Here is a 27,361-nt window from a genome sequence, read left to right as displayed (position 1 = left end):
AGGAGTACTTGTGGCACCTTAGAGACTAACAAATACATTTGTTAGTCTCTAAGGTGCCACAAGTACTCCTGTTCTTTTTGCGGATACAGACTAACATGGCTGCTACTCTGAAACCAATATCTTGAATTATTATTATTATTTATTGTTTTATTATTATGTTGACACAGCAACTTCTTTTAATAAAGTTTAATACTATGGGTACAGTTGAAGGAATCTGTATATATGTGTGGCTGAAATTTGATGGAGACAGGGCCAGCTCCAGGCACCAGCCTGGCAAGCAGGTGCTTGGGGCGGCCGCTCCGGAGAGGAGCGTCACGTGCAGCTATTCAGCGGCAATTCGGCGGACGGTCCCTCACTCCAGCTTGGAGCGAAGGACCTCCCGCCGAATCGCCGCCGCAGATCGCGATTGTTGCTTTTTTTTTTGGCTGCTTGGGGCGGCCAAAACCCTGGAGCCAGCCCTGGATGGAGATCATCAATCTACATGTTGTTTGATTAGTATGATTCACCTATAGCTTGGGGATGTGAGTTTTATGTACTATGGTATAACTGGGTAAGGAGTAGGGTCAGGAAAAATTCAGATAAAAATACTTTGAAGAAGTACAGATTGGAGACAACAAGTAGCTATTTGAATTAAATCCGGGATGTGCTGATGTGAAGTCAGTGGAGCATAGTGCGTGTTTTGCGGGTTTGGCGGATTCTGTGCAAATGCTTTCAGAGTGCTCGGATTCTGCATTGTCCTTTGCACAAGCTCTGCTCACTTCTTCTCCTGGAGACCTATTTAAAACCAGAAAAAATCTAATGGTTCTCCTGCTGCCAAGAGTGGTATTTTGTTATCCCGTTTAGTCCAATCTATATAGCTGCCAGATAACCAATGTGATTTTCAGTATCTATGGACAACAGTACTGTATTGTACATGAAGCTCTTTGAGAAATACTACAGCTGAAATTTTTTTCCACATTCATGAGTTCCCCCCCCTTAAAGTATGGTTAAAACAAGTCAATGCTTTGATGTCCTTTATTAAAAACATTGCTAACATACTCAGGGGTTACAAAGTAGCAGCCGTGTTAGTCTGTATCCACAAAAAGAACAGGAGTATTTGTGGCACCTTAGAGATTAACAAATTTATTTCAGCATAAGCTTTCGTGGGCTACAGCTCACTTCTTCAGATGTATAGAGTGGAACCTGTTGTATGGTGTGTGGTTGCTGGTGAGTATTTGCTTAAGGTTGGGAGGCTGTCTGTAAGCGAGGACTGGTCTGTCTCCCAAGATCTGTGAGAGTGAGGGATCATCTTTCAGGATAGGTTGTAGATCTTTGATGATGCGCTGGAGATGTTTCAGCTGGGGGCTGAAGGTGGCGGCTAGTGGCGTTCTGTTATTTTCTTTGTTGGGCCTGTCCTGTAGTAGGTGGCTTCTGGGTACTCTTCTGGCTCTGCCAATCTGTTTTTTCACTTCAGCAGGTTGGTATTGTAGTTTTAAGAATGCTTGATAGAGATCTTGTAGATGTTTATCTCTGTCTGAGGGATTGGAGCAAATGCAAACAGGTTCCACTCTATGCATCTGAAGAAGTTAGCTGTAGTCCACAAAAGCTTATGCTGAAATAAATTGGTTAGTCTCTAAGGTGCCACAAGTACTCCTGTTCTTTATACTCAGGGGTGTAATAGAATACGAGCTCTGTAGTCACCAGTCCCTTCCATGATTGCTCGGTCCAAACCACAACATAGGGAGATCCTGTGTGGTGACAAACTTTGTTTTGTTTGAGCTGAAGAACTTGGGAAGGCTACCAGCAACCTCAGTGAGGAATCACCCATGTATATACTACAACTGAACTCTACCTCTTCTGTACTATTTGGGACGCAGATCATCCTGGATAATAGACCTGTCCTAGTTAATATTCTTTTCAGAACTCTCGCCAGTCTTGTAAATGATTTGTTATAGTTCTGTTTATGATACAAATCATAAGAGATGATTTCCACTCCCAGGAGACAAAGCAACAGGTCAGGAAATTCTTGCAGCTGTTTTTCCCAGCTACTGGGAAAAGCAATCAGTGAGAGCAATAAAGCGGAGTAAATGAGCAAGAATTTAAACCTCCCCCTAGCTGGAATCCCTTCACTGAAAGCTGTTTGGAAAAGAAGCAGCAAGTTTGTAGTGTTTTCAGTCAATTAAGCTCATAAAACTTTGAGGCCTAATTGACTTTTTCCTTGCTTGTTTAATTAACTGAGTAATATTACTGTGGAACTTTTGTTTAACAAAAGAGACTGGGAAACCAGGCTCCTAATGAAAGATTACTCAACGGTTTATTTTCTATGTAAATAGAGGATTTTTTTTTTCTTCCTTTAACACAGTTTGTTTCTTTGTCAAACTTTCAGAAGCTCCAGGCAGAGCGCTGTTTCCGGTCAGGTTTAGACATAGTCACTGGCAGAGAAAAGAACTGTGGGCCTGATTCTCGTTTACATTTAAGGCCCCATTACCTACTCTGGCCATGTTAAAGGAGCTGTAAAGTGGACATGCATGTCATTTACACAAACTTACTACTACTGCCCCTCAAAGGGCTGCAGCATTACTCCCCCTGTGTGGCCAACCATCTCCTCTGGCTCGTGTGTAGCTGTGGCAGACCAACTGCTTTGCCTGCTCTCCAGCCCTCGATGCTCCCTTTAGGGTGGTGGGTGCTCCTCGGGGAGTAGCCAAGGGGAGGACTCCCTATGTTGAGTTCTGGGACTGCAATTCAACTCGGGCATTATATAGGCCACATATGGGTGAGTGGAGGCTCCCTGGTCCCAGCTTTCTCCCCCTTATGCTTGGCCCAGAGTAAGAGCTTTGCAGTGTCTGTTCCTATATTAACTAGGATCTCCCCCCTACCACCTTGTGTTATGCATGAGGAGGTGACTGCCAGAGTGCTGCTGTCTTCATTAGTGTTACCTTAAAGCATGTTTGCAGCTTAAGTAGGTCGATGGTACAATCACCAGTTGTGGGTCTGGGCGGGCTGTTCTGTTCCTCCTAATCTATCTATCTAGATTGGTCATGGTCTTGGTCTTGTTATTGGTCTTGGTCAGTTGACAGGAGCACCATAAATCTCCACATATTTCCTCTCTAGCACATGGACAGTCTGGTTGACATGACATGGAATTACTCAGTGATAGCTAGTCCGCATCTCATATTTTCAGTGCTGTTCTCAACAGTGGAGAGTTGCCATAAATCAGCCAATGGGAATCAGTATCATGCCAACTCACAGCCCAAGCCCACGCCTCAGTAAAAAAACAGTGGATCAATTTTTCACCCTTGGGAATCCAGCAATGAAGTGCTGATGGTGTTTTTGCCAAGATATCAATAGTAGTGGCTTGGGGAATCTGGCATCTCTAGCCTCGGAGCTGTCATGGTTTGTGTCCAGGCCTCCACTCTGACACTGAAACACGAACCAAATGTCTAAGGATGTTTGTAACAGGAAGCATCGTGTTGTCTACAATACATGCGACATTTGCTAGTGTCTGGCGATTCAGTGCCTAAAACACAAAGGGCTAGTGTAAATCCATCGACTTTGGAGGAGATTATTAAGAGGCAAACTGAATGAAATATCAAAAACTGCTTGGGGATATTAGAAAAATAAGTTTAGAGAGTTGTTTGAGCACCAAGTGACATAATATAGGTTTACAGATAGAATGCTGTTGAATCTGCTGTATCTGCTCTCACACTAGCTTTACATCAGTCTGGCTCTTTTGACTTCAAAAGCATTTATCCTGTAGGCAATAGTGTAACTGAGAAGTGAATCAGGGCCATTAATTGAGGTGAAATAGGCTTTCAGCCAAGAATGTTCAAACAAAAATTGCATAGCCATCTGGAATTATTATTAACTTTAATAGTTGTCTTTGTGCTTGCGTGTAGCTGACTGATGCTCTGAGGAACAGAAGGAACTATGTACCTGAGCATACTCTCTGAAAGAAATGCTATTTAATTGGTTTTGTTTAGCATGTGGATGTTTTTACTCTTTTCTAGCCTAAAAAGTTTAAAGGAAAGTTGCCGAACTATTCCAGACATGATGAATCTGTGGCCTGTTCTTGGTCCTAGATATCTGTAGCGCAATAGTGAATCTCCTGCCTTTTGAAGCTGCTTGTACACGTGGGCTGGAGGACACCAACTCACTGATTAGTTCTCCACACAGTCCCTGGAAGGAGATTAAAGTGAAATACCATAAGCCTCTCTCAGCATTGAAGCCCACAAAAACATTTTGTGTGGAAAAAGAAATAATTTAAATGAAGAACTTCTGCCCACAAGCTTTATAAGCCAAGGAACTAGGATAGCATCCAATTGCAAGAACAAAGGGAAGGTACAAGATGATTCTCAGAGCTGCAGTCCTTGCGTATGTCATTGGCTTTTCAGATAACTTGTTTGTCTTCTTGCCTGGGGCCAGCAAAGAAAAATCTATGAAAATGCAGCACGTTTTGCAACATGTGATTGCACGTTTTCCCGCCTAAGAAGTGCTGCATAGACCTTTCAAGGTCCCTTCCAGTTCTAGGAGATGGGATATCTCCATTAATTATTATTATTATTATTATTATTATAAATACAGTGGGCAGTAAGCTGGCTGATGATGGAGGAGGGACCAGACAAGCAAAGCAGATGACAGGGATGCATCCTGTCTTTGCAACGTGAATATCATCTGTCACAGTATGATAAAAGACTACATAACAAACAGAAGAGGACATAAGCCAGGAACGCCTCACAGATCAAAACGATGTGTTCGGCAAACATTGTGCCAACATTGAACATTGCAGCACAATGAAAAATAGGTGATTAGCTGGAGTTAAAGAGGGAATCGATATATGCTGCAATGCACTTTACTGTACAGTAGGCTGCTATGACAGATATTCAACGAGTGTTTAATGAGGCACATGGAGGCGCTCTGCCTTGTGGCATGAAGATGGAACAAATTCTTCCACACCCAAGAGAAACTAAATATGGAACATTGTGCCATACAGTGAAGAATAATCAGGGAAAAACAAAATGCTGGGGGGAAGAGGCGGGGTGATTTTAGAGGGCTTTGTACTCATCAGCTGATGAACCTCAATATGCAGTTCAGCAGTTAGGTACTGTCCATTACAATCTTCCTTAACAACACTGTTGCGACCCTGACAGTGGCGATAAGAGCACCATCTGTTGTCTTGAAAGGGAAATGTGGCATTCTTTAATCACCTCCACACACTGCCACCTATCATCCACTTGTGGAAGTGCAAGAAAATACACACCCATAGGCTATGTCCATAGTAACTTGCACAGGTTTGCACAACCACTAGACTAGTGTTTGCATTCTGTATGGGGAATTATTTCAATTTTGCTATCACCACTGTGTGAATCTGTGCATATAGATGTCGGTGGTATTCTGTACCTATAATATGTGTATGTTTTTGATTGGATGTGTCATTTTTTTACTGTCTGTTTTTTATGGCATTTAGTAAAACTCTAACAAGAAATAAAGAACATATTTTGTCATTTATCACTTCTTTTACTTTTATCAAATCATGGGTCTTACTACTTGCTAATTGTGACAGAACATTTAAAAGAGAGCTCTTTGCTTCTTAATTTGCACAGTCTATCACATGGCACCAATTGACATAAAAAAACACACATCTGGGAGAATGATAGCTTCCTCTGTCTAGGGGTGACCAGATGTCCCGATTTTATAGGGATAGTCCCGATTTTTTGGTCTTTTTCTTACATAGGCTCCTATTACCTCCCACCCCGCATCCCGATTTTTCACACTTGATGTCTGGTCATCCTACCTCCATCAGGTATCAGGGGCTGGTCTAATCAGTATAAACTGAGCCGGCATGGAATGGCTGAGAGCCTGCGTTCTCTCCGCAGTACTGATTTGCTGCTTGCTCCAACACCTCTCACCACTCCCTTCCTTTGTCTTTCTGTCTGACTCCTCCTCTCCTAACATAACTCCACAGAAAGGGTTTAAATAACAAAAGAAAAAGAACAAAGGCTCCACACTAATATGCTCCTTGCTGTCTTCACATTGGTCAGTCTGCCTGTATGTTAATCCCCTATCCCTATCCTTTGTCTTCTCTGCTTAGACTGTAAGCTCTTTGGGGCTGGGGCTGTCTCTTATTTCACGACTGGAGCCCTGTTTTCAGTTGGTCCCTGGGAGCTACCATAGTACACACGATAAACAATAATGAAATGGCTAAAGCTGCTTGCACTGCTCTGAGCTCGGTCAGGTCTAATTAAGTTATTTCATTGCTGTTTTCAGAACATACGTTCTGTGATGGATTTCTTGTAACACACCACAGGGATTTCATTTTGGATAAAGGCCCCTGAAAAATAAATTCCTGTTGACCCCCAAGTCAAGCAAGCATTTCTTAGAAGAGTCCAGCGTTGGCTGAGCCCCACACTAATAGAAGTCAATCCTACTTGACTTGAAATTGAGTTAGGCAAACATTGAATGCTTCTGCAAATCCCAGCCTAAAGGCTTATAGGAGAGGACATATCACCCCTCCCCTCCTATGCTTGTAATCCCCCCAAATCGACAGGGCCCGTCAATGTAAGTGTTCTGCTAAATCTCCCCCTGCTGGCAAATGCCCATGAGGGTTCATCAGCAAGAAATAGGAAAGGGGAAAATATTTACAATGGGTGTCTAGGAAGTTAAGGGCTAATCACTCCAGTCTTTCTGCTTCCCATGCATGGGCTGTGCTATGGAGACCACTGAATCCCTCCCTGCTCTGAGGCAGGGAGGGGAAGAGGCCGTTCTGTGGGTAGTAGCTTCTTTGTGTCCGGATGCTGGGAGAAGGATTTGCCTTCTGGTGTGTTAGAAAGTAATACTCGCAATCTAATAGCTAATGACACTAAAAATATCTTCGTTCCTCTCTCTGTTTTCAGCTGCAGAGGGAAAGGTGTGTAACAACTTGTGCTCAAGTGACGGCTGTTGGGGGCCAGGGCCAGACCAGTGTCTGTCCTGCAAACGCTTCAGCAGAGGAAGGACCTGTATAGAGTCTTGTAACCTTTATGATGGGTAAGACATCACACTTGCTTGTTTGTTCCCCAAAGAGTATTGATTATGTTGACAGTTCAGGAATCACAGGAACAGATTCTGATGTCCTTACATTGAATAACACCTTATTCCACCAATAGTTCCATTGATTTCAACAGAAACACTCCGTGGAGTAAGGTGCTATTTACTCGGTGTGAGTACTCAGAATCTGGCCTTGAGGTGGAAGTATAAGTGGATGGATTCATATGGTACTTCTTCTAGATACATTTTTTTTCACTCCAAACATTCTCAATTCCCTTTTATTTATTTTTCCCTCTGGCACAACAATAATTATGTGACAAGCGATAACATTGAGTATCTACATTCATGGAGCCATAGTCAGTTCATGCTTCACCATTGTCGTTCCTTAGTAATGATGTCCTTCTTTCTTATCCTCAAGCCAAGGACTTTTATAGAGCTAACTGCAGGTGTTTTTAGAGTTAAGCTTTGGCAATGCAGGATTTAAAACACTCATATGCCCTCACTATTGTTTCTTGCTAAATTTTGGAGTTTGATTTCTTTGCCCTTCTCCCTCCTGCCTCCCTCCTCTTCCCCCCCATAACTCCCACATTGGATTTTTAGATGTTTGTATAGTCTTCACTGGGAGGATGGAGTTCCACAGATCACGGAGACATAGCTGTGTGAAACTGTCTTTTGACCGAAAAATAAAACTTAAAGGTCTTATGTTACATATACCAGAAAGAAAAACGAAAAGGTTGGAGGGTGGAATCTCATTTCCCAGATGATGACACAACATGTTGCCCAACATTTCTTTATAATAAGGAGCAACAAATCATAATTGATTTTAGTTAATTGTTTTCACCCCAAGAGGTGCTAATTAAAAATAAATGCACTATATGGCTTCTTTCTGTTCTTTTTTTGTTTCTTGGATATCAGCTTATGTGATTATCATAAAGAGACAGTTGAATGGACTCCCTGTAAACACACCAAACTATTGCAAAATTCTTTCTTTCTTTCTTTCTTTCTCACAGCAAGGAAATGACCTGCAAAAAACTCTAAGTTACACTATAGCTAAAATGTTACATGCATTCAAGTCAGGAAAGACGAAGTTGTGAGGCCAGATTGTGCTGCCATTTAGGCCAGGGTAAAGCTGACTGCAATTTACACTGCAGTATTTGGCTGTGGTTCCCACCTCAGCCATAACCCAGACATGTTTGTTTCTACATTAGTAAGTTCCATGGTCCTGTTCACATTACCTGAGTAGGAGCTATCATTTAAGGCAGGGTATTCATATTTATTTTGATAAGGTAATGGTGGTTGCCCCTTGCACAAAAGGCAAGGATACAGTTGCCCAAATCTTCCAGGACCTCTGCAACTTTTGGGGGCCTTCAGTGGAGACCTGAACTGTCCGGGTAGAGGTCCTATGCATTTGCAGTGGCTCTAGGGCCCTCCATCTCCCCCGTAAGGCAGCTCCAATGGAGCTATGCTGCTAGGGTTGTACCCTTCCACCTGGGCAGTGACTCAACATGGAGAGTCTCTGCTTCCAAGTTAAAGCAGCCTCAGATTCCATGCTACATTCTTTTCAATGAAAGTTGCCCATGGATTCCTTTTTATACTCACTTAACTGGGTTGCCACAATCGAGCCTCATGGCACTAAGAGAGCAGTTACAAGACCTCAGATTTAGGTTGATAAAGTAACGATGGGGACCCACATCCTCAGCCGTGACAACTTGACGTGGCTCTGATGAAGTCAACAAGCTTCACCACTTCATGGTTTGTAGCTGTGTCATGCACACTGTCTGTCTGCACCGAAATCAACAGTGTGACAACAGCATACAGTGCAGACATACCTGAACCAGCTTTTATCTAGCTACCTCAAAGAACAGTCACTGGGAAAGCGCACAGGCTAGTCACGCGAGTCCATGCACAGGGTCTTGGGAGGATTTGTACAGCCTGTGTTGTCGCTGTGACTTCACTGCTTGGGAGATTGGGTTTGTGTGTGTGGAAATGAGCTGGCTGCAGTTCAATTCCACACCCTAACCCCATGATTGTGATGGTGTTCTTAGTTCTTAATACAGACATAACCTGCCAAAAGGATACTCAGCAAATGATAACACAGGTGTTGGATTTGGTCCTCATCTGGTGTAAATCAGTATAGTCACACTGAAGTTAATGAAGCTATGTTGATTTACCCCCAGCTGAAGATCTGGTCCGTTAAATTCAGGTCCATTTCAGTATGATTTTCACTAACCACTCACCTGTCTGACTAATGTTTCTCCAGGGAATTTCGAGAGTTTGCGAATGGTTCTGTGTGTGTGGAGTGTGATCCCCAGTGTGAGAAGATGGAAGATAACATGATCACATGCTATGGGCCGGTAAGCACAACATAAATACTTTGTAGCTGTAACCTGCTTAGTAAGTCTGCGCTAGCATTTTTATAAACATCTGTTATTGTCCAATGGGACTTTCGCCATCATTTCAAATACATCAGCAGTAAATGGTGACAAGCAAAAGAAATTTCACACACCCACAGAACCTTCTTTTATCACTGTTGAGGGTTTTTTACCCCCTCCTATGTTGAGGTCAATCTTGTTCCCCTCCATGCCTTCAGTCTCCTAGAAAAATTCTGTCTTAAGCAATTGCATTCTGCCAACCCAGATCATCTGACTGGACAAGGAATTCCTCATGGCAATCCTTACAGCAGAATGAAATGTTGTTGGCACCACTTTAATGGTTGATGAGCCTCACCGAAAAGGCTTTTTCATGGTGGGGAAAGTTAAGTGATCCTTATATTTTTGTCCTTTGTGCATAGCCCGAATAAAAGGCAGGAACCACATGGACAATTGAATACATACAGTCCCTCCCCCGGTATATGGAAAGCGCTTATATTTTGGGCTTTCTGTGGTTACAGATTGGCTGAGAGAACTTGGCTCATTTATTTTTGTGACTCACTGATTACAGAGTGTGCTATATAGACGATCACTCTCTGTTTTATTATAATCTCTGCAGTTCACCCATTTGGGAAATTAATGACCTAAGTTTTCTACCAGTGTAGGAAATTTGGATTTATAGCAGGCTACTAACAAGGCACTTGGTTTCTGCGTCTACAGAATTTCTTTGGTGAGAGATGGTAACATCGTGCATAATTTTGCCTAACTCACTGTAGACCCGACTCCATTGGTTTTGGATGAGGCTTGTCATCAAGATCAGTGAACTTTCTTTCTTTATACTTCAGGAGACTTGATTTACAGTTTCTAACTTTAGGTCTCCCTGTGTAATAATGAAAATGAAATCCTCATCTCCTGGAGGGAGACGCGACAGAGTGGTATTGCTGGGACCAGAAATCACAGGCAAAATATGGTGTGGAGATAAGCCAGTGACACAAATGATCCCATCAAGGACCACTTTGTAGCTTCATTTAATATTGAGCAGCGGTATAGGAAAATTCCAGGAGAAAAGGAAGTGGACATGAGGCATATTGAGGTGCATCCATCAAAAGCAACGAAACCAAACACTCCAGAAGCAGTGCTCTGCTAGTACTCTCTATGTAGTACATTTTCAGCATAGTGCCCCAGGATTTAGTTGTGTGACCCTCAGTAACATTCCTCGGAGTCGCACGGCTAAATCCCCGTTCGTTACGAGGGAAATGTACCCCTCTCTCTTTGAGTGTACAGCACCCAGCATGTTGTCAGCAGCTCTTGTGCGGTAACAAACGGTAGAGTAAATCTAATCCGCTGCATTTCTCTCCTGCTCCCCAGGGACCAGACCACTGCACCAAGTGTTTCCATTTTAAGGATGGCCCCAACTGTGTGGAAAAGTGCCCCGATGGCTTGCAGGGGGCAAACAGCTTCATTTTCAAATACGCCGATGAGGACCGTGAGTGTCACCCTTGTCATCCAAACTGCACTCAAGGGTAAGCTGGACTTCTGCAAATAGCAAGCTTTGCTATGTAGCGTTTATGTTAGGTAGTGGTTTTGTTTGGTTACCGCTTGGCCAGGAAAAGTGTTCATCGTTCCTGGCAGTCTGTGCATACATAGCTAGGACATCACCTTTGGTTTTAGGATCCAGAATCCAGTCATTAAGGTTTTGCATCTAATTAGTAGACTAATTAGCACCGCACTTTCAAACTTATCAGAATTGGTTCTTACAGCAGTGCTCTTGGCCCTCCCGATAACCAGCACTGGTATGGAAAGCGTTTCTAATATGCGTCCATGAAAGCTGGCATGTACACAGACACCATATTGAATATTTATTTGTGCAGAGGCTTTACTCACGGTAACTATCACCACATCTCAGCATCAATGGATTCGTGCCGGTGAGTCAAGGGCGCATTACTAATTCACAGATGGGAACTGAGGCAAAGGAAGATTAAGTGACTTGTCTAGGACCACACAGCAAGTTTGCACCAGAGTTGGGAACTGATCTTAGATCTCCCGAGTCCTCACATCAACCACAAGACCGTCCTTCCTGCCGAGACCCAAAAGCAGTGGAAAGGGGAGGCAGCTGTGGCTTCCGCTTTCATCTTATAGAAAGTTGTTACTAGAGGGCATTTGCCTTACCTGTGCCATAGTCTGGCCCAATTCAAGAGCAAGTGCTGACCTGGCCTTTTCACCAACACACCCTCTTGTGAGCTGAGCCAAGAGACCAGCAGTTGGAAGTGGCAGAGGCAAAATGGGGACAGTTCAAAGTATCTATTATTAAAAACACTAGTAGGTAATTGAACATATTATAGTCCCGCTGTCATTCTTGTGGTCAGCAACACTTCTCCCACCTTCTCCTCACCTGAGATGGGCCCCGGGAGAGAAGAGTGGGAAGAATTTTCCTAATGCAGCAGCTATTGGCTATAATGAATCAGTTTAAAAAAGTTTTCACATTCAGAAGAGAGGCAGTGTCCAAAACTATCCATAGGATTCATGTACAGTAGCCAGCAGTTCTGTTGATTTCACAAACTGGATTACAGTCCTTTTAAATGCATTCTTTCCCCCGCTCTGTTGTCACCTTTGAGACCATCCCTTTCCATTGTCATTTGGCTGAATTACTTGTTTCTCCCTCATGTTTCTTCTGTCCCCATCAATTGCCCCATCTGCTGATGGCACCTGTTACCTGGTGCCGTGCTCTAAATTTTCAAAAGCAACTGAAGTGAAAAAACAGATTGACAGAGCCAGATGAGTACCCAGAAGTCACCTCCTACAAGACAGGCCCAACAAAGGAAACAACAGAACAGCACTAGCTGTCACCTTCAACCCCCAACTAAAACCTCTCCAGCGCATCATTAAAGATCTACAACCTATCCTGAAAGATGATCCCTCACTCTCACAGATCTTGGGAGAAAGACCTGTCCTCGCTTACAGACAGCCCCCCAACCTGAAGCAAATACTCACCAGCAGCCATACATCACTGAACAAAAACACTGACCCAGGAACCTATACTTGCAACAAAGCCCGATGCCAACTCTGTCCACATATCTATTCAAGTGACATCATCATAGGACCTAATCACATCAGCCATACCATCAGGGGCTCGTTCACCTGCATATCTACCAATGTGATATATGCCATCATGTGCCAGCAATGCCCCTTGCCATGTACATTGGCCAAACCAGACAGTCTCTACGCAAAAGAATTAATGGACACAAATCTGACATCAGGAATCATAATACTCAAAAACCAGTGGGAGAACACTTTAACCTGTCTGGTCATTCAATGACAGACCTGCGTGTGGCTATTTTACAACAGAAAAACTTCAAAAACAGTCTCCAACGAGAGACTGCTGAGCTGGAATTGATATGCAAACTAGATACAATCAACTTAGGCTTGAATAAGGACTGGGAATGGCTGAGCCATTACAAACATTGAATCTATCTCCCCTTGTAAGTATTCTCACACTTCTTATCAAACCGACTGTACTGGGCTATCTTGATTATCACTTCAAAAGTTTTTTTCTCTTATTTAATTGGCTTCTCAGAGTTGGTAATACAACTCCCACCTGTTTATGCTCTCTGTATGTGTGTATATATATCTCCTCAATATATGTTCCATTCTATGCATCCAAAGAAGTGGGCTGTAGCCCACGAAAGCTTATGCTCTAATAAATTTATTAGTCTCTAAGGTGCCACAAGTACTCCTGTTCTTTTAGTGATTTTTGGGTGCCCCAGTGTTTAGGTGCCCAACTAGAGGCACCTGAAAGGAACTCAATTGACAGAGGGCCCAGTAATTTTGGAATCAGATCCCGTTAAGGTTTCTCAAGTTGATCCCCCAAAATCACTAGTTGCTTTTGAGAATGTAGGCCATTTTGTCTGGCAGGGAAGTGTCTGTATCCAGAAGAGGCTTCTGGCCAGCTGAAAAACCAGCTGACACCAGGTATTGCAGAAACAAAGCGCCCAGTGCCAGAGGACTTGACTTCAAACACTGCTCCTGGTGTGTATGGATCAAGAACTAAGTCACTTTCTAATGGCAGTCCTCTGAAAACAGGCCCCAGGTCAACACATTTTAAGGGATGTGAATTTTTACCAGCCAGAGGCAAGGCTTCAGAAAGTGGCATGAGCATTCAGAAATCCTGTACCCAAGTAACTCTAGAGAAGTAAGCAATCATCATTTTGCACGAGCCACTTGAGTTAAAAATATTCTCATGTGGAGACAATGGGTTATGTCCGAGGCAGAGGAAGAACAAGAAAACTTCACCCAGTGAAGTAATCCTCCACAGGAGGATTTTATTGTTTTGCAGCTAAAATTAAAGCAGGAAATTATTCAATATAATGTTGATGTCAACAGCTGTTGCCATTCAAAATGAGACCTTTTGCTGTTTTTGCAAATCTAATTACAATAGAGCCATTAGGGAAATGAAAGCGAGATCGCAGAGACACAGCCAGGATCTGTTGCAGATTCGTCTTCCTCTCAGCCCTTTTAAATCAGAGTTATGCAATTTAAAAAAAAATGAAGGAGAACAGGATAGGAAGAAACACTGAAGAGAGAAACTTACCTCAGGAGCAGGGTTTCCAGTGATGGCTTTACTGGACTATGGAAGTGTCATTCCGATCAACTCCTCCTATGTCTAGATCAGTGGTTCCCAAACTTTAACAACCTGCGAACCCCTTTCACTAAAATGTCAAGTCTTGTGAACCCCCTCCTAAAATTGAATATTTCCAGGGATTTTCTCCCTTATCTCAGCATAAATTATAAAAGCAGTGATCTTGGAAATATAAAATTTGCATTTATGATGTGTTTATTACACACTATTTATTAATTATTTATCATTACAGTATTTTTATTACATTATGAAAATGGTAACAGTCTTCCAAGATCTCACTTTTGTAGCTTGTATCACTTTTGATTAAGCCTGTTATAAGACAAGGCTCCTATCAGAGGCACCAGTAGAAAAAAGGTGTGGGGGGGCACCACCGGAAAAGTAGGTGTGCCCGCGAGGGCTACTGGAAAAAAGGGGAGGGACCCACGGGGGGGTGCACCGACGCGGGGGCAGCCCGTGACCCTTGTTGCCCCCCCCGCCTCCCCTCGTACTGGTGCCTCTGGTTCCTATGTTTCATCAAGGAGTATCAGATGTGAAACAGCAGGAAGGTATTTAAGAAGCCAGCTCAAAGAGTTCCTCCTACACAAGCATTCAGGTCTTGAGCAGTCCAGGCAAACAACGCACAATAAAGCTTAAACTTGTTCTTCATAATAATTTAAAAACAACACTAGCAGCCTATTTAATTTTAAAAACAGCAAAAAATATCCACCTCCCTTTCCATTTCTTATAAGGAGCCTTGAAGTTTAAATCACCACAGTGTGATAGATGTGCTTGCTTTGATCTGCTTAGCTCTTGGAAGTCCCCAAGGCTCTGGGCTGCTGGCCCCATGCTGCCGGGGTCCCCATGGACAGCTCTTTCCGCCATTAGGGAATTTTTTCCCAAGAATCCCCTGTAACATTTCGTGAACCCCCAGGGGTTCATGAACCCCAGTTTGGGAACCACTGGTCTAGATTCTACATTTACAGACTTCCCTGAGCAAGGGGTCACATGGAGCTGCATTGGCCCAAGAGCAGACTAGAAATTCACACTTCTGCCTCTGCTCCACCCTTTTTCAGCGGCAGACGTAGGTAATTTCAGCTCAGTCACTTCTGTATACCCAGCCAGCTAATCAGGCCCTGGAAATGGACCTGATTAGCTGGCTGGGTATACCTATTGTTCAGAGCAAGGAGTATTAAACCAATGGGCCTGTTTTCCCCATTATGGCTAGAACAGGACAATATGTGGGTAGGGGAAAGGGGAAATTACCCCTGTGCAGCTGAGGAATGACTGTGCCGATCTAGCCCTTCGGGTTCTTAAACAACAAAAAGAAGCAAGCCATTGGGATTTTGCAGGGCCCTGAGCAGCTGGACTTTGAATTGATAATATTCACTGGCAGCTCTTGGCTGAATGGAGCCACAGCTTCTCGTGCATTGGGTCTTTGTGTTGTCGTTTGATACTTTAACCTTCGGCTTTCCCCTCATCCAGCAGCATCCGTGCTGCCAGGGCTCATTAGACAAATGAATATGTCACGTTACCAGGATATGCCAGTCTGCGGATGAATGGCAGACACCCGCAGTGATGGTACCAAAACGTTTTCCTCTATGGTCCCTGAGTAACATGCACACAGAGGTATGGTTGGTCTCTAGAGCAGGTAGGTTAGCTTTGGCCAGTCAAATGCTAGGTTTAGTGACATCCTCATCCCCTTTTTATAAAAGGGGGAACGTTCCTTGAAGCTACTGATCAGATACATCTGGATTTAGATTAACAGTCTGGAAAACGTCTATGTGCAGCCCTTTTATTTTTTTAAAAAAATAGTAATCTGGTTAACCTCAAATGTTCCTTTCTGGTACTTCTAAAAACATTCTTATATCATCTCAAATGTACTTGTATCGCTCTGCAGTTACGTTAAACTGTGATGGTCATAATGAGTGCCCCAGATGTCTGGTTTTTATACATCGTCCGTCTTCTTGCCAACATTGTCAGGCTCTCATTGAATATGCCTGGGGAGAGAAAAGGAATCAATTTGTCTTCCCCGCCCCCTTCTAATTTAGAATTCTCCAGCTTCACTGCCTTCCTGTAGGATTGAGTATTTAAATTTTCCTCCTTGAGCAGAACTCTTCGAGAAGAAGAAAAAAGGAACAGTGATGGCATGTCTCTTCAGATATTTGGCCCACAACTGAACTGGTTCAGCAAAATCATAATCATACTCCATCTAGCATGTCTGTTAGCTTCTGTGCTAGATCGATTGCGGGAGCAAAATTGACACCAGCAGTACAGCGAACATATCTGTCAACGAGTGTTATGCCACTGCAGAGCACGAATCAGATACAGTGCAAGCTCGTTCCTGCAGGGCTGCTCTTTTAGGATCAGGATATTTGCCAAACCAGACCGTTAGTTATCAAGTCTTGTCTCCTGCTTCCAGCAGTGGTCAATCCCTTAGGTTGCAGAGAAAGGCAAATGTCCCACCTCACCCCTTCTCATAATGCACTTGGACAAAACTGCTCCTTGGTACCTGCAAGTGATCAGTTTGCACACTGGAGCAGGGATTTATTACCCCATCTGAACAGGTATAATTGCAAATACTGTTAATGATCATCAAAGCATCCAGCCCTTTTAATTGTATTATACTGAGAAAGAGAACTGCCTAGGAGTGGCTTACTGTATGCAACAGCAACCACATTTAGAAACTTCCAGCGTTTTTGTCATCAAGTATCCAATGCCAATTTGGAGTAGCTCTGAGGCGCACAAGACCGCTATCTCCTTTAGTTCATGGGCGTTCTGAAGGTATTGGCAGGTTCTCCCACCCAGTGATCCAAACTGGAATGTTTCCACAGAAATAAAACATAATCATTTTTAAAAGTCTCCTCCTCGGCATAGGTTTCAGAGTGGTAGCTGTATCAGCAAAAACAATGAGGAGTTCTTGTGGCACCTTAGAGAAATCATGTACCGATTTCATTAGAATTGTGTGCCATTTGACTGGAAAACTAAGGACATTTCATGGATTCTGACTGGGAAGAGCCTTGCTTCCTCTACTCTAAGGAAAACTGTATCTCTGTGTTACTGAGGGAGCTAAGGAGAAAGGATCACTTCATGAAAGGACAGCTGTTGTTTTTACTTTTACATTTTATTAACCCGCTCGTTTCTTTTCAGAGGACAGTTACAGTAACTCCTCACTTAAAGTCGTCCCAGTTAATGTTGTTTCATCGTTATGTTGCTGATCAATTAGGGAACATGCTCATTTAAAGTTGTGCAGTGCTCCCTTCTAACATCGTTTGGCAGCCGCCTGCTTTGTCCACTGCTTACGGGAAGAGCAGCCCATTGCAGCTAGCTGGTGGGGGCTTGGAACCAGGGTGGACTGACGGCCCCCCATCAGCTCCCCGCTCCCCTAAGTTCCCTGTGCTGCAGCCGCCCAGCAGGCTAGCAATCGGCAGTTCAGCTGTCCCTCCCCCCACTGCCATGTGCTGCTCCTGCCCTCTGCCTTGGAGCTGCTCCTAGAGACTCCTGCTTGCTGTGCAGGGTGGGGGAAAGGGGGGCTAATGTTAGCATGTCCCCCTCCACCCTGCTCCTGCACCCCGCTTATCCCTTCCCCATATAAAGTAGGGAGGAGACATGGACGGAGAGAGACAGAGAGAGCTTGGGGCAGCAGCTGCTGTCTCAACTTCCTGATCCACTTAAAAAGACAATGCACTTAAAGAGTGGGTCAGCTTACTTAAAGGGGCAGTGTGCATCTCTCTCTCTCTCTCACACACACAAGGTGTGTGTCTGTCTCTGTCTGCTGTGCTGTCTCCCCTCCCTCGTGTCGTGCTGTCTTGTGTGACAGGCTACATTAACAACAATATGTTAACCCTCGAGGGCTCAGCCAAGTGCTAGTTCATCATTTAGCAGCAAGACATTCCCTGGCAAATATCCCACCCTCTTCCACCCTCTGACTTCCCCACCTCAACCAAGCTTCACAATCATCATAGCTGTGAACAGTATTAAATTGTTTGTTTAAAACGTATACTGTGTGTATATCTATATAATACATCGTTTTTTGTCTGGTGAAAAAAATTTCCCTGGAACCTAACCCCCCCATTTACATTAATTCTTATGGGGAAATTGGATTCACTTAACATCGTTTCACTTAAAGTCGCATTTTTTAGGAACATAACTACAATGTTAAGTGAGGAGTTACTGTATCTAAAACCCTATACTGGCTACCAAATGTATCTATTTTTTTACCAACTGTGTATGGACTGTTATAAATCACTACACATCTCATTAACAAACAGGTATATGTACCGACTAACCAATTCATTTACAGGGAGAAGTTGGAATGAAATCATATTCAGATCCCCAGTATTCCCAGGAGAGGGAAAATCTGGGGACAAATCAGTACCACACGAAACATATTGCTATTGTCATGTGTGATCTGTAAGTCTTAAAAGCGATCTGGAAACACTGAAACCAAAGCAGTTATTTCCAGAATAAAAGTGACTGGTGATTTCAGACGGAAAATGGGGATGGTTCTCCGGAAAATTACTAAGCACCAGATTCTGCCACCCTTGCTCACGTTGAGTAGTACCTTACTCCTTGTGTGGTTATCTTGAAATTAATGAGCCAAGCTGAGGTGTAAATATTACTCAGCATGAATAAGAGTAGCAGAATCTGCCCCTAAAGGGACTTCTGTTTGAGTCTGAGAGAACAGTGGCATAAAGATGTTATATGTTTAACGCAAAATCGATGGCATTGCTGTTTAGACCACAGGAGAAGTCCAAACGGCCAAGAGGACAGTTTCCCCAGGTTTAGGTCTGATTCTTCAAAAGCTTGAGAGAATAAATGCAACAGAGATGTAAAATGATTCCAAGACCACAGGCTCTTCTTTACATTAGGCTGCCAGTTATCTGACCTGATAATGGGCTTTCAGGCCTCTAATTTGAAGAAGGTCTTCTTTTTATTTATAGCAAGGATCTGAGCTCAGCAGCTTTTGACATGCTGGAGAATGGGTGCTCTGAACAACTTTTCTGCCTCCTTCATTACTGAGCTGGGTTTTTTGGGAACTGCTGAGCATGCCATGTGGGGAAGAAGAAATGTTACAGATGTGCCTGAGGCTGGACAGAATATAAACCCTTGAAGCCCAAGACAGTTGAAATTTCAAAAGAGCCTGTCACAGTTCTCTGTACTATACACTATGAATTGTATTTAAATCCAAGCCTGCCACTATGCAGTCTGTCTAACTACCTGGCCATTAAGTATATCCGCTTCATGTACAGAATACTGCTTGAGTTCATTATTAAGGCAACCTTTGCAATCTGTTTTTGTTTGCCTGTCACAGCATTTATGCAAAAATAAAAATATCAGTAAACAAACAAGAACTGAGGTGCAGTATTATACTGCTCTTCCCAAGGAAAAATGGTCAGTGAGACCGGCCTTCAGTGAAATCAATGAATTTTTTTTAAAGGCAGATTGATATTTAAATATTTTATTTTAAAGGAAGTAAAAGCTCATAAGTGGCAAGTTATAGCGAAGTGGAGAAAAGACCCCATGGGAGCCTATTTAAACTCTCTCAAATCTTTTTCAAGTCTCCTTCTATGAGAACAGAAATGAAAGGCTGAGATTTTCAGAGAGTTGCGTCCCTTAAGCTCCTTTGAAAATCCCAGCTCCTTGGCCCTTATTTAAAGACCTAAAAACATGGTTTGCTATTCATGAGTGCCAAGCACCTAGCAGCGCTGGTGGGTATTCAGCACTTATGAAACTCAGGCTGCTTGTTTGAGTGCCTAAATATTGACGTAGGAGCTTAACTTTGTAGGCACCTATTTTCTGAAAATCGTGGCCACTGTCTTCATGCCATAATTGACTTTCCATTTAAGCATCTTGCCAGCCGCATCATAGACTGCTCCTGCCGAGGGGATAGGGAACTCCATAAGGGCCCCAGTCCCACAAGCAGCTCTGTGGAGGCAGATCCCCATGGACTTCAGTGGGGCTCAGTGTGAGCATAGGAGTCTTGCCCACGAGGAGTGGTTTGCAGGTTGGGGACTTAAATCTTCACTCAGCATCTGCTTCGCTCAAGGCTGTTAGGTCCTCCAAAACCAGTCGATTGCCCAGGATTCACAGAGGCTCTGTGCCAGTTACTGGTTCCCCAGAGCCTTGGCGGCACAGTTCTGGTAACGCCATATTGCTCCTTTACTAGTCGTTGCTCTTGGAGCTCAGCCTCCCTTCAGGGCTGCGGAAGGAGATGCCACGCTGTGGAAAATCATTGCGGATGGAGCCCTGTGGATTTGGTGTGAGATGATGCTGCGGAAAGTGGCAAGCTTCTTCTGCCACCGCGGCTTGATCCCAGTGAAGGGCTTCAGGGAAGAAGCCTGGGTGAAAAAGACAAGAAGTGCCACTCCCCCTCATGCTCTGCCCACTTCTGCAGATCAGCTGCCATGAGACGAGGGGATGACAGGGCTCCAAATATTTCTGCCATGACCCTGTCTATGAGTGAGTACAGTATGAACAACAACATTAATTAAGGAAAATAGTTCTCCACCTAACTCCTGTAGATCTTGAGCCATGCAAATGAGCAGCCTGTGTGCAGTAATCACTGGTTTGATATTTTAAACAACAGCCAGAAAGGCAATCGTATTGTTAGGCCTCCCACGTAAGCAGGTGAAACCTGCCTTAAATATTGTTCGAGCCGAGATTGGTCCAACCTTATGCTGCTGGTGCTGCTTTTATTGTTTTCTGCTGTCTGTACTTTGTGTCACAAGCTGTAATTTCACAATGCCTTGGGTGTCTTTCGAGAATTATAATTAACAGTTTGGCACATGGCAGGGGGGGACTCCTGTTTTTTTCTGTCTGTAAATAACAGATTTTTCTCTCTTTCTCTCCCTGTTTTTCAATTTGGATTTGCTGCAGGTGCATAGGCCCCCGTATTGAGGACTGCATCGGCCTGATGGATAGGTACTTGCTGAGTACTTTGCTCCCACTGTCCCCCTCCCATACTCCACGTGTGGGCCAGGGCGTGTGTGTGCATGTCCCTGTGAATGGCGAATGATATTTTCTGTTCTGTAATTGCCTGCAGGTGTAGAGGTCCCACTAGTCATGACTGCATTTACTATCCATGGACGCGCCAGTCCACCTTACCACAGCATGCTAGGTAACATCCTCCATCTTTCCATCTTGTACCTCAGGATCCTTTCCCAGTTACCATAGGAGAGTCGTACTAACCAGTTGGGTTAGAAATATGAATTAGAGTGCGTAAATTGTGTCATAATGTATCTTCAAGAGTAGGATATATACAGCTCAGCTTTTAGGTTGTTTTACAGTGTGGGGGAGTGATAGCTCAGTGGTTTGAGTATTGGCCTGCTAAACCCAGGGTTGTGAGTTCAATCCTTGAGGGGGCCATTTATGGATCTGGGTCAAAAATCTGTCTGGGGATTGGTCTTGCTTTGAGCAGGGGGTTAGACTAGATGACCTCCTGAGGTCCCTTCCAACCCTGATATTCTATTAAAGTCAAGTTAGCTATGCCATTAATAAAATTGGTTGAAAAATCCCCAGAGCTATTCTGTATGACCTTTTTTTTGTCAACAAAAATTCACAACTAAACAAAACTAAACATTTCATTTAATTGAGATTTTCATTTAGTTTCGGTTTTTGAAAGCCAAAATGAAAAAATTGAATTACAACTAAATGATTTTCTTTTTAAATTTGTTTCTCAAAATTTAACTGTGTTCATAAAACATCACAAAGTAGACAAATCTATTTTTCTACCAAAAAAAATTATCCCAAAAATTGTTGACTAGCTCTAGCCACCTTAATTGTTAATTTACCATTCAAAAATGGCACTGGAAGTTGAGAAATTCAGTCTCTCCTTGCATCAGGTTTGGTCTAAAATGCATCCATGACGAACAAGCCAAATTTATGTAGGAAGAATCTACATATGTTTGAGTTTAAGTTAGGCCTCTATGTTCCCCTTTGTTATATCCCATTCATGTCCTATGATTTTTTTTTCCATTGGATTTATTTTCAATTCAAACTGGTTAGTATACTTCCAGGCTCTTAGGGTCTAGAACCTGACTAGGAGTTTTTCCTTTCAACCAACTTCACCTCATAAAGCATTCTAGCTGGTTTTCCTCAGAGGAGCCGAATGTTTTTTTTTTTTTTTTTAAATGTTTCCATGCCTCCAGGTTACTTATTCAACATGAAACTCCTTATTTTCTAGCTGTTGACTGATAGTGCTTATACTCAAGGGAGAGTGATGTGAAAAAAATACAACTAGAAATGCTAGCCAAATCTCCTTCTTAAATGGTCTAGGCAAGACCAATTTTTGTTCCAAAGCCCAATGCAGTTAATGGGAAGAGGTTCAGATTTTCAGGAGTGCCTATTGATCATGGGTACCTCAGTCTGACGAAGTGGGTATTCACCCACGAAAGCTTATGCTCCAATACGTCTGTTAGTCTATAAGGTGCCTCAGGACCCTTTGTCGCTTTTTTCAGTTTTGAAAGGCCCAGCTTAAGACTCTTTGAAAATAAGGGCCTCTTAAAGAATCTTGGACTGTGCACCAAAAACTGAGGTGCCCCAAATCACCAGGCACTTCTGAAAATCTTGACTTCATTGACTTCACTAAGCTTTGAATCAAGCCCTTTGGCCCCAAATGAGCAAAGCACTTTAGCACATGCTTAACCGAAACAGCTTCAACAGAACTACACACATGGTTAAAGTTAAGGACGTGCTTAAGTGATTTGCATGATTGGGGTCTTGGTTGTTTTTTTAATTATTTACAATATTGTATTTTAAAATGAGAATGGAATAAACAAAATCTTAAGAATGTTATATGCTTTATACTGGAAATACTGGGAAGATTATTGGTAAGTAATGACATCACGCCAGTCATTGTGTACATCAGCTGTGGTCTCCAGTATACATATTTTAAGTGAAGCTGCTTGATATTGTTAGCACAATAGGGGGAGAGCATATCAGACTATTCATTATTTGATTTAACTGGCAGAATTGTAAGCTTAACTTTGACTTCAGAAGATGGATTTATTGTCTAGATACTTACTTAAATCTCCAAGGGCGTGATCCAATGCACATTGAAATCAATGGAAAGACTCACATTAATGTCATTGTCTGTTAGATCAGATCCTAAATTTATGGAGCAAAATGAGTAATGAAATATATGAGAGACAAGGTGGATGAGATAATATCTTGTATTGGCCCGACTTCTGTTGCTGAAAGAGACATGCTTTTGAGCGTATACAGAGCTGTTCTTCAGGTCTGGGCCCAGGCTTGAAAGCTTGTCCTTTCACCAACAGAAGTTGGACCAATAAAAGATATTACCTCACCCACCTAGTCTTGTTAATATCCTGGGACCAACATGGCTACAACAACGCTGCAAACACTAATGTGGAAATGTGCGGAATTCGGGATGTGGCACTGTGCTACAGATGATATTTGCTAGTATGAAATCATTTTTCAAGACCTTAAAACAAACAATGCAGATCCTTTTTATTTTAAGATGTGTAGACAAGTGAATTCATCTCTCTGAATCTGTGATCTGATGTCAAGTCAGTAAAACAGACTGCTGAGGTGTGTGTGGGCGTGGGTGTGAAAATTAAAGTAGATGTTTTAATCCATTCAAATGAGGCATGTCCTGCTCCATTCCGTATGAGAAATGAATGACCCTCAATTATGGAATCTGGAAAGCCATTTCAAAGAAAGAACATTTCCGTTAAAACTGACAACTTTGCTACATTTATTTTGTGACTATGATTGCCGTGTAAATGTGATTAAATTTTAGGATGTGTATGTTTTGTCACTTTCAAACCTGCGTTAGAAATTTCAGAACCAGTTTACAGCTTCCAAACCTACATTTGTTAATTTTTTTTAAATGATCCATTTTTAAATGATGCCCTTTTTGGGGACAAAAAATAAGCAAAACTGCACTGGCAAAAATGGTATATTTTCTGTGTAATGCAAGTGGTGAAAACCAAAGTGTGTCTGTTTCACTTTAAATGGAATGCTTTACATATTCCTCTAGCTACCTTTTATCCACCATGACCTACTTCAGGTCATTAACGTCTAGTCTGCATCTTCACCATTGCTTCACATTGACTTGACTCAGTACTGGATTGAGAGGCAGAGTGCTCTGTTTTTCAACCAGCCAGCAGAAGATGAGAACAAAGTCTGTAATGCAGACAAATGAAATACTTCTCACTTCCTTCATCTGCTTCCATTTTCAAATCAATGTTGTTGTTTTTTCCCAGTTTTGTAATTTGCAAATTGTTTTTGCCATGATCCGTTAGCCTGAAGGCTTTTGCAAGAGTCTGGTAGGATAGCAGAAGAATTTTTACTGTCATGTTTAATAAAGATGAATCGGATGTGTGCTACACTGCTTGTTTTCCAAAAGACCAGTAGTCACATTTCAAAACATACCCTCTTTCAGCTTGTGTCTAGAGCCTTTAATGGCTATACATTATAATCCCTTTACTCGGGGATTTTTACTCTTAACATTTCCTAGTAGAATTCCACATCAGGTGATGTTAGAAATGCTTTTATTTTCTCATTTCCATCTGAACGGCACTTACAAAGGAGGAACATTTTACCCCTTTCCTCTAGACCAGTTGATTGATATCCAAACCGCTGTTAGATTGCTTGTTAGATCTATAAATACACTGATCCTTTGTTCCACAGTGACCCAAATTTATTTTCAATAAATTAAGTTTATCTTTACAAAGGGTTTCACCACGCTGTTAACTACCAGAAAAAGTTCAAACTGTAAAGAGAGTAAATGTCTCCTTGAACTAACTCATAAAAGCTTTTAGAGCTCATGGGAGAAATGAGCATCTCTTATTTGTGGCTAGTTGCCAAATTCCAGCTCTTGTAACTATAGGAGGTACTGCACTGTAGTTCTAGTAATACTGTGGAAAGCCATAGTTCTCCACATTTCTGACACATTCTGTTGTATTTCTGTAATGTCTAGCATGGTGGTATCCGATTGAAATTTATGTGTTACGCTGACTTTAGGAAAAGATTCTCTCACTGGCTTCTGCCTCTTTGAGCTGCTCCAGTGACACTAAGGAACCAGAAATGGAACAGACTTTGCCAGCTGAGAATTCCTAAAGCAAAGGGGACTCCTTGGCTGGCACAGAGATGGCATAGTTTATTCCTATATCACCCCTTGCTCTCCAGAACCTCAGCATAGGGTACATACCAGGCCCGGGGCCAGGGGAGGGGAGGGGAGAGGAGGGAAATGAGGGAGTATGATCAGAGTGCTATTGAACTCTGGTATTCTCAGCTAATTTTATTGGGACATGTTTGCACACCAATCCTTTCATGAAAACCAAGAGGAAAAGAGAGGTGAATTGTGTATACTATGCAGAGATGTACACCGGGATTTTCCAGGGAGCCTATAGGTGCTCTAGGCCTAGCTCCAATTGAATTTCAGCAGGAGCTGAGACCTATTGGTTTGAGCATGGGCTTGTTAAACCCAGGGTTGTGAGTTCAATCCTTGAGGGGGCCACTTAGGGCTCTGGGGCAAAAATATGTCTGGGGATTGGTCCTGCTTTGAGCAGGGGCTTAGACTAGATGACCTCCTGAGGTCCCTTCCAACCCTGATATTCTATGATTTTATGATTCTGTTCCCTCAAGTGCCTTTGAAAATGCCAGCTGTAATGATTATGAGGAGACTTTAGGAGTAATTGAAAGGGGGGTAGGGAGAGGGAGTGTGAAGAGAGAAACTCCACCATCTTATTGAAAAAAGAAAAGAAAAAAACAATGCCCAGCAATACACGTGTGGTCTTTTCCCACAGAATTTAACTGCCCAATTCAGATATCCAAGCCAGGCCCAGGATAAAATTTAGTAGCGTTAATGTGTATCTAGGTTTCACTAAGTTGCCGGTATTTAAACTTTCAGATGAAGCATTCAAGCTATAATTCAAAGGAAAAGAATTCCTTAAGGAAGGGGTGAAGCTGCCATTTTTCTGGTATGAGATCTATCATAAACCTGAAGATGTAATCAGAGGATGGAGCAACAAGGAAACACCACCTTAATAGTTCCCTGAATAAAACTGTATTGATTTACACCCTAACCAAATGGGCTTCACATTTTCTTTTAACTAACTGAAGCTAATTAGCCTGGTCCCCCATTGCGAAGTGGTTACATAAAACGATGTGTAGATATTAACTCAAATTACAATAGCCTCATACTTTCTTCCTATTAACAAACCACACTCTCCCCACTAATCATCCCTTTGTAAACAAAAGATTGTTTTTTATATACAGTGTATGTATACAAGAGCTAATTAACAGTAAACCCTTTGTAATGCAGGCAAATCCTTTTGTAGCTGTTTCATAACCCCCTACCCAGTGTGATTTCATTAGAATTTCACAGTAACTCTGTAGTACAGAATACACGAGAGGGGATGGGAAACCCACCTCTAATAAACTCTGAGTGCTCATCATTTTTATAGCACTGTTCCAATGCTTGGAGTAAAGCATTCCATATGTTCCAGTTATTTATAGAATAATTACAGCCATTCCTGAAAGAATGTAAAAAAATCCCAAACAAACCAAAAAAGCCCCACAAAAAATTCTCCCCATAAAAATTTACTCCAAGGGAGGAAAATAAGTTTTATTTGTGAGTATAAAACTATAAACCTACCTCTTGATTGGTAAAATATACTATTCCAGAGAGACTTTCTAAGACAGTCGCAGAACAGATCAATTCAGGGAACGGATTGTATTTTTAAAATTGAAAAAGAATAGAAAAGCAAACTATTTTTGGTCCTGACGTCTATGGATTCGATGGTTGAGGTCACACTTTTATCCCTCTGGAATAAAGCAGAGTGACATATAAAGTTGTGTTTATCATGAGAGGCAGTTTGATCTAGTGGATAGAGCACTGGTTTGGGACTCAAGAGACCTGGTTCTATTCTTGGCTCTGCAACTGGACTCCTAGGTGACATTAAGCATGTCACTTCCCTCCCAGTGCTGCTTTTCCTCTCCCACGCTTTATCTATCTTGCATATTTAGACTGCAATCTCTTTAGGGCAGAGACAGTCTCCAGCTATGGAGGGTGACCAGACAGCAAGTGTGAAAAATTGGGACGGGGGTGGGGGGTAATAGGAGCCTATATAAGAAAAAGACCCAAAAATCGGGACTGTCCCTTTAAAATTGGGACATCTGGTCACCCTACAGTTATGTGGGTGCATGATACCTGCCACAATGGGGTTCTAATCTTGGGTTTAGACTCTAGGTGCTAGTGTAATGTAGTTAACTTATAGTACTGAGTTTAGAGGGACTTGTGTATACACACATTGGAACCCACTGTGTGCTATGAATTCTATCCCTATGGGCGCTCTGCATGAGCCACTGTGTATGGGGGCTTGAAGCCGATCAGAGGAAGCATAGAAAC

General features: G+C 42.6%; 1 protein-coding gene across 1 annotated transcript in view; it reads left to right on the top strand.

Annotated features, from left to right (window-relative positions):
• Positions 1–27,361, top strand: part of ERBB4 (erb-b2 receptor tyrosine kinase 4) — a 971,560-nt gene that overhangs the window by 745,944 nt on the left and 198,255 nt on the right. Inside the window, exons 13-17 of the mRNA XM_034786069.1 lie at positions 6,870–7,002; positions 9,263–9,356; positions 10,740–10,894; positions 20,863–20,907; positions 21,029–21,103. Of these exons, the coding sequence (XP_034641960.1) occupies positions 6,870–7,002; positions 9,263–9,356; positions 10,740–10,894; positions 20,863–20,907; positions 21,029–21,103 (502 nt within the window). The remainder of the gene's footprint in view (positions 1–6,869; positions 7,003–9,262; positions 9,357–10,739; positions 10,895–20,862; positions 20,908–21,028; positions 21,104–27,361) is intronic.

The sequence above is a fragment of the Trachemys scripta genome, chromosome 11, assembly GCF_013100865.1.
Source record: "Trachemys scripta elegans isolate TJP31775 chromosome 11, CAS_Tse_1.0, whole genome shotgun sequence".
In the NCBI taxonomy this organism is placed as follows: Eukaryota; Metazoa; Chordata; order Testudines; family Emydidae; genus Trachemys; species Trachemys scripta.
Note: the sequence above shows the minus strand (reverse complement) of the source record. Positions and strands in the feature narration are given on the sequence as shown.